Raw genomic sequence first — 12,420 nt, 5'->3', positions numbered from 1 at the left:
GTATGTGTTTCCTGTTGGAATGCCAATGATGTGTGATTTTAACAGATTTACTAAGCTATATTATATACAGTGGGGAGAACAAGTATTTGATACACTGCCGATTTTGCAGGTTTTCCTACTTACAAAGCATGTAGAGGTCTGTAATTTTTATCATAGGTACACTTCAACTGTGAGAGACTGAATCTAAAAAAACAAAAATCCATAAAATCACATTAGGTAGCTGTGCCGGTCATTGTTGACTTTTGCCTGGTATTACCTACAATAATTAATCCTACCTTTGAACCACCCGATCCTCCTGGGGTGGTTGTGAAGATGGTTGTACTTGGCTGGCAAATCTTAAAAAGCGGTCTCTCATGTTTTCAAGGTTCGACATTATTTATTAGTTTGTTGGTGATGATGAATGAATGTTTTTTCACATGCGCCTTATTTGTGATTGGCCAACATTTGCATATAGTTTGCATAGTGTTATTGGACGTGTATCTTTTTTGGCACTCGAAGACCCAAACGGCGTTACATACTATACTGCTCTGCCTTTTTAACAACACTGTCAACAAGGCAGGTCCTACAGGCCCTAGTTTTTGTCGCACCTGGACTACTGGTCATTCATGTGGTCAGATGCCACGAAGAGGCAAACATTATAATTGGCTCAGAACAGGGCTGCACGACTAGCCCTTAAATGTACACGGAGAGCTAACATTAATAATATGCATGTAAATCTCTCGTGGCTCAAAGCAGAGGAGAGATTGACTTCATCACTACTTGTTTTTGTAAGAAGTGTTGACACGCTGAATGCACCGAGGCGTCTGTTTAAACTACTGGCACACAGCTCGGACACCAACGCATACCCCACAAAACATGCCACCAAAGGTCTCTTCACAATCCCCAAGTCCAGAACAGACTATGGGAGGTGCACAGTACTACATAGAGCCATGGCTACATGGAACTATATTCCACATCAAGTAACTGATGCAAGCAGTGGAATGAGATTTAAAAAACAGATAGAAATACACCTAATGGAACAGCGTGGACAGTGAAGAGACAGGCACAGACACATACACACACGATAAGACACGCACTCTACACATGGATTTTGTATTGTAGATATGTGATAGTAGAGTAGTGGCCTGAGGGAACACAATGCGTTATGAAATGTAATATTTTAAATTGTATATAACAGCCTTAATGTTGCTGGACCCCAGGAAGAGTAGCTGCTGCCTTGGCAGGAACTAATGGGGATCCTTAATAAAAACAAATACCATGAGGCCATTGGTGTTTTTATTAAAACAGCTACAGAGTTGAATGGCTGTGATGGGAGAAGACTGAGGATGGATCAACAACATTGAAGTGACTCCACAATAATAACCTAAATGACAGTGAAAAGATTAATACAAATATTGTTGCATCAAGGCACTAAAGTAATACTGCAAAAAAAAACAGAGCAAATACACTTTTTGACCTAGGTGCAATGCCTTATCTTTGGGGCAAATCCAACACAACACATCACTGACTGCTTATTTTCAAGCATAGAGGTGGCTGATTCATGGTATGGGTATGCTTGACATCAGCAAATACTGGGGAGTTTTTCAGGATACAAAAAAATGGGATGGAGCTAAGCACAGGTAACATCCTAGAGGAAAACCTGCTTCACACCAGACACTGGTCGAGAAATTCACCATTCAGCCAGACAATAACCTAAAACACAAGGCCAAATCTACACTGGAGTTGCTTACGTAGAAGATAGTGAATGTTCCTGAGTGGCCAAGTTACAGTTTTGTACTTAAATCTGCTTGAAAATCTATGGCAAGACTTGAAAATGGCTGTCTAGCAAGGATCTCCAACACCTTAACAGAGCTTGAAGAATTTTGAAAAGAATAATGGACAAATATTGCACAAAACAGGTGTGCAAAGCTCTTATGAGACTTACCCAAGACCCACAGCTGGTGTTTCTAACATTTATCGACTCAGGGGGTTGAATACGTAAAGGTATTTTAGTGTTATATTTTTCAAAAATCTTTGAAAACAATGTTAGAATTTTTCTTCCAATTTGACAGAGTATTTTATGTAATGACACAAACACACAGGACAAAACCCCAGCCAGATCTCTCCAGACCAGCCTGCACCCCCCACCACCAAACCACAGGACAAAACCCCCTCTCCAAAATGACAATTAAATCAATTTGAATCCCACTTTGTAACAATAAAATGTGAAGAAATCTAAGGGGGTTGAATACTTATCATACCTACAGTGCCCATGTCCAGTTCCAGAACCATGACACAGGAAAACACTGGGCCTAATGGAACAGAGGCATGTCAACTAAAGCAACTCTCAAATCCACTAAAACCCAATATTGGCTTCTGAATAAATTACTTACTCAAATTGTGATGCACAAAATATGTGTTTGGTCAAGATCAATTTCACACACTGCTACTGGGTCACACTAGTGTCTTCACTGTCAAATCAATGTCCACTAAATATGTGCATATGCATGTGTCCTTCCACAGATAGTCCTATATACTCTCATTTCAGGTTTTATTCACAATAGATCATATTTTTTATGAAAGAATAATCTGGTGTGGTTAACAACTACAGACAATGCTGTTAATACTGTTAGCTTGGTAGCAGGACAATGAATGGACTCTTTCTCCTGCAGAGGTGGAACAGAATAGAGTGTTGCGCCAGATTTTTCCATTTTCCAGGCAAAGCAGTCACATTCAGTTAGCTGGTTGACATTTAAGACAGAGCAGACATGACACCGACAGGGAAGAGAGCCCATAGCACTCCTGATAATACATCTGTCGCTACAGAAACAGTCCTGTCATGGCGCTGAGGTCGTGCTCTGCTGGGACTGCTGTATCCTCAGGCTCTGGTTCCATAGGAGCAGGGACGGCCTGTTCAATAGGGCGATATGGGCGACGCACTGCCAAACGGGAAAAGGAAGGGATTTTTTTTCTAATCAATTATATCACGGCAACAGTAGTTATCAGTGTTGTAATCTATACGTCTGATCTGCCACAGTGCCACACTGCCACTAAATGTCGAATCAGGCTAAAGTCGTGCTTCAAATGGCTCCACCCCCTTTTGGGGCGATTTCAGTCAGATTGAAAATCGCCCAGAACTTCTGTCATAGACTCCCATGTAAAATCTATTTTTTTCAAATTTCAGAGCCTTCAATACAATCTCAATGGGTGTCTGTGGGCTTGCACTTACGCGCTTTCGTCACATGAACGTAACTAAGAAAAGAGAGGGTAGCAGCGTCAATCAATTCACTACTACTATCAACATGGCTAGGCTTCAGTGCAACTCGGTTGTGTCTTTGAAAGAATTTCCTTTTTGTCGGCGAACAAATGAAGATAAATTGGCAACGAAACAATTAGGACCTCCCAGACCAAATTTAATAATTCAACAGGTTTCTACTAAAGGCGGAAAGTCCTACACCCGAGGATTTTCCAAAAATTGGTACGAACGAAAAAAGACATTGCCACTCACTCAACTGGATGACGAGGGATACAGGCTAGCTGTCCGCCGCCACAACGATGAGGTTAGTGTTGATAATCACAAGTTTACTGGATGTGGATATGGTGTAATAAAGGCAGTTTATTCAGAGGTAAATATATCTGGAATCGCGTTCACGGACCCGTTCGTCAAACTCTTAAAAATGAACTTGGGCTGGGAATTGCCAGGAACCTCACGATAAGATATATGCATCAGCATTGCGAGTCTCATGATTCTATACGTATTGCGATTCGATACTGTGATTTTATTGCGCACCATATGTCTGTTGCAGAGGGATCAGAAAGCCATGAGAACGAGTTTTGATCAGTCATGGAAATAAAAGTGCTGAAAACAAATTGGCTCCCAATGTGAAAAGATTGAGAACAAGCTATGAAGGAACAATAATGGTGTTTTGGTGCAGGTACAGCCAACTAGCGCTAAAATATTGCGATATTGTCAATACAGTATATCGTAAAGTATCACTATGTAACTCGATTTCTTTCACCCCAATCCCTCAAATTAACGGTAAATAACTGAATTGTTTGCCCCACATTTAGCTAAGATGATTAGCTAGCCAGCTAAAATGTTTTAGTTAGTTAGCAGTCGCATCTACAATAGTTTACTGTCAATAACATGTCTCCAAAAATGACGTGGTGTCTCCAATTGTGTTGACATTTTACAATTGCAATGCGCATCCATGAGTATCCACTTTCTGTAGCTCAGCTGGTAGAGCATGGTGCTTGTAACGCCAAGGTAGTGGGTTCGATCCCCGGGACCACCCATACACAAAAATGTATGCACGCATGACTGTAAGTCGCTTTGGATAAAAGCGTCTGCTAAATGGCATATTATTATTATTATTATTATTATTATTATTATTATTATTATTATCTGAAGAGAGCCCCGAAACATTGTGTGCAGACATTTTATGCAATAAATGAAGTAGGTTCAATCTAGTAGTTCTGATCTTCTGATTGGTCCTGATGAGTTGGGCGAGGTCCCCTGCAGGCTACTGTCACTGTTGCATTGGCTCTGAGTCGGGTTCTCTGTCTTCAAATGTTCAGCCTAAGAGAGGGGATTTGTGTGTGTGTGTGTGTGTGTGTGTGTTTAACAGTGATGATGTGTGTGTGTGTGTTTAACAGTGATGATGTGTGTGTGTGTGTGTGTGTGTGTCCTCAGAGCAAGAACTCGTGAGTTGGAAGAACTGAGAGGCCTATGGCGTGGGTGTTGTCCTTGGCCACCTGCTGACAAGGCTGACAAGATAGGACCCTTTTGTCCATTGTTATTGGATAGGAACAGAACTTATAACCAGCTCCTGACCTAAATAGATCTTAGCACAACATTTTACTCAACATATCATATTCCATATTCACTATAACAAATATATTTACTACGACATTAGCAAGAACCGCCACATCCTCAGCCGGCTAATCCAGTGTGTGAAGTTTTGCGGAGTGTTTGAGTTAGCTTTGCGAGGCAAAGATGAAACTGAGGGCTCCACCAACCCTGGTAAGCCAACACTTTTGAGATCAGTCAATAAATGCTTCTGGTATTGACTTATATGCTGCCCCTGTCTTCATGTTGTTGCTGGACATATCTTTTTTTAAATGTGTGTAGGTCACCTAAATCATCAGAAAAATTGCCCCTCCTGAGAATTTTTTCAGGAGCCGCCACTGCATAGGAGACAATAGGAATACCAACACTGTTATACACTATATTACTGTACACATTTTATACATAATATTTCACTGTTGGCACTACAGTTTACTGTACACATTTTATCCCTTGCATTTTATAAACAGCATTTTACTATACATTTGATAGTTTTGACAGGAATCCCTGTTCCATTAGGTAGATGAAAATAATAAACACAAACATACCTTCTGCCACAACAGAGTCCTCCTGTGTCAATGGTTCATCTGGAAAGAGAAACCAGAAGCAGCCTTTTACAGGGGTTGATACTGTGTGCTCTACCATGGTTTGTGATTTATCACGCACTGACAATACAATAACAAATCCTGAATTCCTTTCTGGGAAGGAGGAGGAGAGGAATAGAGAAACTAAAACACAATTCAAACTAAGCTCAGTCCTCTTGTCTGATGAGTTAGTTCTCCATTCCACTTATTATTTAGCAACATCCTGGCATTTAGCCAGCACAGGAAGTACTCTACTAATCTTCCCAGACCTCTGCATTCCTCTCTGCGGAGACTTTCGAAAGCAGGGTCGTGTTCACTAGGCACGAAATGGAAAGAAGTGATCTGAATAAAGTCTTGAAGCGTTTTGCAACAGTGTGCCCTAATGAACATGACCCTGGGTGCTCACGTTGTCTGAGTCTTATGGCTTGAAACAGCTTGAGAAGCAGCAGTCCAATGGCAAGAGAGCCTACTACCACAAATACAGCAGCCACACCCATTTAACTGTTCTTTGGAATTTCCTTTTGAGTCCCAGGATTTTCAGGATTCTCAAGGGCTGTTTCTGTAACACATACAAAATCAGAAGTGAAAATCAAGTCACATTCAGGGATGCGATCAATTAAGTCATGTTTGTAAGGTATTGGTTTAAAGGTAGCTGTCAATTTATATAATATATGGACAGTAATAGACGGTAATGTCAGAAAAGCAAGAATTCTTGATGGATCCTCTGCACAGTGGAAATCATGACGTAAAAAGGAGAATACTATATTGTTACACTGTGAGGAGATATGATGCAATGCACTGTGTGACCGCCACACTGGTGCCACAGCTGTCTCTCTACATTATGTCCAATGAGTACAAGCACTGAGAAAATCCTTGCCATAGACATACAGTAAATGCTGACAAGATTTTACACTAGTAGGCTAGTCTAACTGTAATCATCCCTTCACAAGGAATGACCCCCCCTCCCAGCCCCCTTGAGCTGTCCACCACGTGTTCTATGTAAGAGGATTACTGGGGACCCCCCCGAGTCACTAAGTCATCAATAAGTCTTGTCATTCACAAATAAGAAGTGGATTTACTGGCAGCGATTTCTAACAAAGATTAAAGGCCAACTTTGAACTCTATGGTAATGGCTGTGGTGTAGACCTGTGCAGTGGACAAGAGGCTTGTGTTGTTTAGACACCAGCTGGTACTGGCTTTGTCTTTCCGTGGGGTGAAATTGACCTTCAAATCACCTCTATGGTAGTACTATATTAATTAGATAATACAATTAGAAAAGAACAGGAAAGGTTTATTGTCTTCTGGGAAAAAAATATTGTGGACTGTGCATTGAACCAGTCCTTCTCAGATACATCTGAAAATGTGAGTTGCATTTAATTGTTAAATAAAAGTAAATGGTCAGTGTTAGTTTTGAATTCAAAGTCCCTTCTTCACAACCTATGTGTAAGGACCTGAGTTTTTCCTGACTGGGAAATACTCAGGGACTGTAAAAGCTTTGAGCTCACCTGTGACATTCAGCATGATGGTGCACTTTGTGTTTCCACTGTTAGTGTTCACCACGCACTCATACTGACCCACGTCTTCAGGCTTGGTTTCTTTGACCAACAGGGACACAACTTGGTCTTTCTCATTGGCAAAAAGCTGATATTTTGGGCTCGGCGGCATCCTGGTATCAGAGGATTGTTTATTGCTTATGTTGGATTGGAACACAGGTTTATCTTCGTGATCACCATTGTGGTCCAGCTTCCACAACACAACCCACTCTATCTCTACATTACCAGGGGATTTCTCACCAAACTTCACAGAGCACTGTAGGACTGCATCCTCCCCAGATTCCACCTGGATGACCTGCTTTAACTTTAACTCTGGGCCCTGACTTAGACCTGTTTAAGCAATAGATAGACAAACAAAATTAAACAGCACTGTAGGCCTGTAGTATAGAAAATATTACGACTGACAAGTGTAGTTTGGGTTTAAAAAAAACTCCTAGACCATTTGGTGTGAGCATTTTGGAAGTTGTAGTGTAGGCAAAAGTATTACAAATTGTGCCTGCAGAATGCCTTACTTTTGGATGTCTCAGTCCCTGTGGTGAGGACAAACATGAGAGTGGACAATCTGACGACCAATGCCATGTTAGGGCTTTTCTCCTTAGTAGAAAAACAAACAAGGCTTCTGAGAAACAGTGGTCTCTCCACAGGAAAAGGTTTACACCTGACAACAATCAGTGGTTGAGCCAAATTAATCAGAGAGACAGTGGATAGCCTGAATAATATACATTGACTAATAAAAGCGTTGACCTAATGAACACGCTCTTCTTGCTTACTAAGCGAGCAAGGTCAATGTATACAAATAAAGTCGCACTCTATATACGCTCGCAACAATTTAAATAGGAAACCTAATAACCAACGTTTTGGCAATAATCTATTTTTATTCGTGAAATAATACTTAGTGTCGAATAACAGTTAAACGCTTACTTACGGGCACTTCAACAATGCAGAGTAAGAAATTAGAAATAGAAAATTAAAACACGCAATACAAGTGATAGTAGTGTAAAAACAAAAACATCACTGCATTGCCGAAACGATTGTTATTAGGTTTACCCATTACATTGTTGGGAGCATATAGTGTGCGACTTTACTTTTCATAGTTTACTCTGTTAGTCAGCAACTCTACAAACATTTGTGGGTGTGCCATGCGTTTTACTAGACTATGTTCAAAGTCACGAACAAAAGTTACAGCTGCATAAATCAACAACATAATACTTACAAATAGATTCCGAACTCCCTATAGCCCAGTCCTCAAGAACAATTCTCATGAGCCACGAAAATACTTTCTTCTTCTTCTTCTTCTTCTTCAGTGCGGTTTATCGGCGGTTGGCATCCAACGTCATGGTGCATTACCGCCACCTACCTTACTGGAGTGTGGGCCAGAGACAGGGAGAAACTAAATCCTACTTGCCAGCCCCGTTGCTCTTAAAAAAGATAACAAAATATTTGAAACTATATCTAATGACGTTCTAGGCCTCTGCCTTGCTCATTGAAACTTCAACATCAACATCCCCACTACTAAGTGCTTGTTTAGCCTGTTCATCTACTGCCTCGTTCCCCTCCACCCCCACATGGGCTGGAAACCAAGTAAATCTTATCTGTATACCCATCTGTTTAATCCTGCCATGGGTTTGTAGCACCTCATAAAGCAGGTATTGTCTGCTATGTGAGCTAAAGGACTGGAGACTCATTAACACCACAAATGAATCAGAGCAAATAACTGTCTTGTTTGACTTCCTCCACCCACTGCAAGGTCAACAGTATGGACATCAGCTCCACCGTATGTACAGCCAGATGATCTGTAATACGTTTCCTGACTTCCACCCCACATTCCTGCACTACAAATGCTGACCCAGTACATCCTGTCCTTGGATCTTTTGAACCATCTGAGTAAATGGCCACAAAATCCTGATAGTTTCCAGACGTCTCTTAAACAAATCAGATGGATCAACACCCTCCCTATCTTTGTGTAGTCTCTCCAACACTTCTAGATCAACTACCGGAGGCAGGAGTAGCCATGGTGGATTTACAGGAATAACTACAGATGGACTAAACTCCCTTCCATACAGTCCCATCTCCTTCGCCTGGGTATTACCCACCCACCCAAAGCTTGTGTTCCGTCTTGAAAAATACATTCACTTTGTGGACACTTTTAAAAGTACTTTGGAAGTGTCTTAAAATGTCAAATGGGATGTTCTAACTGTAAAAAACAAGCTGACCAAATCCTTACTCAAGATGTTTCACTTTTGGTTTCAAATAGTTGGCTTACAGTAGACTATCCTTGTGGTATGCCATGCATAACTAAAAACATTAGTGAGATCCTCACAAAATACATCTTTCCTCCAATAAAAATAAACCAGGAGCAAAATGAAAACAAATTCATATCAATCTTTATTGTATTTAGAAATTCACGCATCAAATCTTTGAATATTCTTTTTTTTTTTACCATTTACAACAGATGGAGAATGAGACAAGCTAAAACGTCATGCCTTTTCCAGCAGGAGCAATGTAGGCACACTACAGGACGGACTGAAATGGGGGGGGAGGGGAAAAAGATACATATAAAGTGCTTCTGTCAACAATTCTCTTTTAATAGAAAAAAAAAGGGTCAAAACAAAAAAGGTGGGGGGGACAGGACGGGGGCAAATTCCATGGCTCAGAGGGGACGTGGTGGATCGTGTCGGACAGAGAGGGGGTGAACAGTGGGACTGTGAGGTGAGGAAGGGGAAAATGGGGGCAATTCTTTCAAAAATAAAAAGTTCCAACGAAAGCCGACTTCAACCCAGGATGAGGCTGGACTTGCCCCCTGGGGGGTTTCTTCGGCCGGAGGGGGCGGCTGCGTTGGCGGCTCCCGAGGGGGAGGAGGGCTGTGGTGCTTCCTCCTTCTGCTCCTTCTCTTCTGGTTCCTCAGGGCAGTCTACTTTACCACACAACACAGAGGAGACAATGTCAGGGTCTTCACTACCTGGCCCACTGATCAGATCCATATGATACACGACTGAGGATGCGTTTACACAGGCAGCCCAACTGATCTTTGGCCCAATTATTGGCAAAAGAGCTGATCTGATTGCTCAAAAGACCATTTAGTGGTAAAAAAATGAATAAAATCAGTATTGTGCTGCCTGTGTAAACACAGCCTATGATCTAGCCATGCTAGAACGGAGAGAGGCACAGCACTTACTACAAACACTATTATATACTGAACAAACATAAATGCTACATGCAACAATTTCAAAGAATTTACTGAGTTACAGTTCATATGACCCGAATCAGCCAATTGAAATAAATCAATTAGGCCCTAATCCATGGATCTCACGACTGGGAATACAGATATGCATCTGTTGGTCACAGATACAGTGGGGAGAACAAGTATTTGATACACTGCCGATTTTGCAGGTTTTCCTACTTACAAAGCATGTAGAGGTCTGTAATTTTTATCATAGGTATACTTCAACTGTGAGAGACGGAATCTAAAACAAACATCCAGAAAATCACATTGTATGATTTTTAAGTAATTAATTTGCATTTTATTGCATGACATAAGTATTTGATCACCTACCAACCAGTAAGAATTCCAGCTCTCACAGGCCTATTAGTTTTTCTTTAAGAAGCCCTCCCGTTCTCCACTCATTACCTGTATTAACTGCACCTGTTTGAACTCGTTACCTGTATAAAAGACACCTGTCCACACACTCAATCAAACAGACTCCAACCTCTCCACAATGGCCAAGACCAGAGAGCTGTGTAAGGACATCAGGGATACAATTGTAGACCTGCACAAGGCTGGGATGGGCTACAGGACAACAGGCAAGCAGCTTGGTGAGAAGGCAACAACTGTTGGCGCAATTATTAGAAAATGGAAGAAGTTCAAGATGACGGTCAATCACCCTCGGTCTGGGGCTCCATGCAAGATCTCACCTCGTGGGGCATCAATGATCATGAGGAAGGTGAGGGATCAACCCAAAACTACACAGCAGGACCTGGTCAATGACCTGAAGAGAGCTGGGACCACAGTCTCAAAGAAAACCATTAGTAACACACTACGCCGTCATGGATTAAAATCCTGCAGTGCATGCAAGGTCCCCTTACTCAAGCCAGCGCATGTCCAGGCCCGTCTGAAGTTTGCCAATGACCATCTGGATGATCCAGAGGAGGAATGGGAGAAGGTCATGTGGTCTGATGAGACAAAAATATAGCTTTTTGGTCTAAACTCCACTCGCCGTGTTTGGAGGAAGAAGAAGGATGAGTACAACCCCAAGAACACCATCCCAACCGTGAAGCATGGAGGTGGAAACATCATTCTTTGGGGATGCTTTTCTGCAAAGGGGACAGGACGACTGCACCGTATTGAGGGGAGGATGGATGGGGCCATGTATCGTGAGATCTTGGCCAACAACCTCCTTCCCTCAGTAAGAGCATTGAAGATGGGACGTGGCTGGGTCTTCCAACATGACAACGACCCGAAACACACACCAGGGCAACTAAGGAGTGGCTCCGTAAGAAGCATCTCAAGGTCCTGGAGTGGCCTAGCCAGTCTCCAGACCTGAACCCAATAGAAAATCTTTGGAGGGAGCTGAAAGTCCGTATTGCCCAGCGACAGCCCCGAAACCTGAAGGATCTGGAGAAGGTCTGTATGGAGGAGTGGGCCAAAATCCCTGCTGCAGTGTGTGCAAACCTGGTCAAGACCTACAGGAAACGTATGATCTCTGTAATTGCAAACAAAGGTTTCTGTACCAAATATTAAGTTCTGCTTTTCTGATGTATCAAATACTTATGTCATGCAATAAAATGCAAATTAATTACTTAAAAATCATACAATATGATTTTCTGGATTTTTGTTTTAGATTCCGTCTCTCACAGTTGAAGTGTACCTATGATAAGAATTACAGACCTCTACATGCTTTGTAAGTAGGAACACCTGCAAAATCGGCAGTGTATCAAATACTTGTTCTCCCCACTGTATGTTAAAATAAATAGGCCTTGGGATTTCGTCACGGTATATCTAAGCTTTCAAATTACCATAGATAAAATGCAATTGTGTTCATTGTCCTTCGCTTATGTCTGCCCATACCATAACCTTGCCGCAACAAATGGGGCACTCTGTTCACAACGTTGACATCAGCAAACTGCTCGCCCACACGACACCATACACGTGCTCAGCGGTTGTGAGGCCGGTTAGACAATCTGCCAAGTTCTCTAAAACAACGTTGGAGGATGCTTATGTGATAGATTAATTTATATTTTAAGAATAATGACTAAAGGATTTCACCCCAAATACAGTATAAATGTGTGAGGTGTTAGAGTTATAATGTAGTGTGAACCCACTAACTGAGGGGGAAGTTAGAAACTGTTGAAAGCATTCCAGGGTGAAGGGGACTAAGAAACGGTTTATAGGTGGGCGGAGCAAAGTGCCTTTGGGTGTCAAGGGATATAAAAGCTGTATGTATGTTTTTTGGGCGCCAGA

General features: G+C 41.8%; 2 protein-coding genes across 4 annotated transcripts in view; both read right to left on the bottom strand.

Moving 5' to 3' along the window:
• Positions 1–12,420, bottom strand: part of LOC311104554 (jupiter microtubule associated homolog 1-like) — a 62,633-nt gene that overhangs the window by 32,544 nt on the left and 17,669 nt on the right. The window contains exon 5 of one of the 3 annotated variants that reach the window (XM_084146424.1): positions 9,325–9,873. The exons of 1 other annotated variant lie outside the window; for it this stretch is intronic. In XM_084146424.1, the coding sequence (XP_084002550.1) occupies positions 9,734–9,873 (140 nt within the window). In that variant the 3' untranslated portion in view covers positions 9,325–9,733. Of the gene's footprint in view, positions 1–9,324; positions 9,877–12,420 lie in introns of those variants that run through there. One more of the 3 variants, XM_084146422.1, reaches the window with a different exon arrangement.
• On the bottom strand, positions 1,259–8,269 carry LOC311104553 (uncharacterized protein). Its single transcript, XM_084146421.1, has 6 exons — positions 8,176–8,269; positions 7,475–7,556; positions 6,915–7,292; positions 5,816–5,968; positions 5,374–5,412; positions 1,259–2,864 (listed from the first exon to the last, which is right to left on the bottom strand). Exons 2-4 carry the CDS (start codon positions 7,539–7,541, stop codon positions 5,907–5,909), a joined length of 507 nt encoding a protein of 168 aa, XP_084002547.1. The 5' UTR covers positions 7,542–7,556; positions 8,176–8,269; the 3' UTR covers positions 1,259–2,864; positions 5,374–5,412; positions 5,816–5,906.

The sequence above is a fragment of the Coregonus lavaretus genome (assembly GCF_964263955.1).
Source record: "Coregonus lavaretus genome assembly, chromosome: 28".
NCBI classification, from domain to species: Eukaryota; Metazoa; Chordata; class Actinopteri; order Salmoniformes; family Salmonidae; genus Coregonus; species Coregonus lavaretus.
The sequence above is the reverse complement of the archived record's forward strand: the minus strand, read 5'-3'. Positions and strand labels throughout refer to the sequence as shown.

Bases quoted from the DNA above. Each gene is read 5' to 3' on its own strand.
- LOC311104553 (XM_084146421.1), bottom strand. From the start codon at position 7,541: ATGGCATTGGTCGTCAGATTGTCCACTCTCATGTTTGTCCTCACCACA. The intron at 7,293-7,474 runs GTAAGGCATTCT...TTGCTTAAACAG, and splicing joins AGGGACTGAGACATCCAAAA to GTCTAAGTCAGGGCCCAGAG. The intron at 5,969-6,914 runs GTGAGCTCAAAG...TATGTGTTACAG, and splicing joins CATCATGCTGAATGTCACAG to AAACAGCCCTTGAGAATCCT.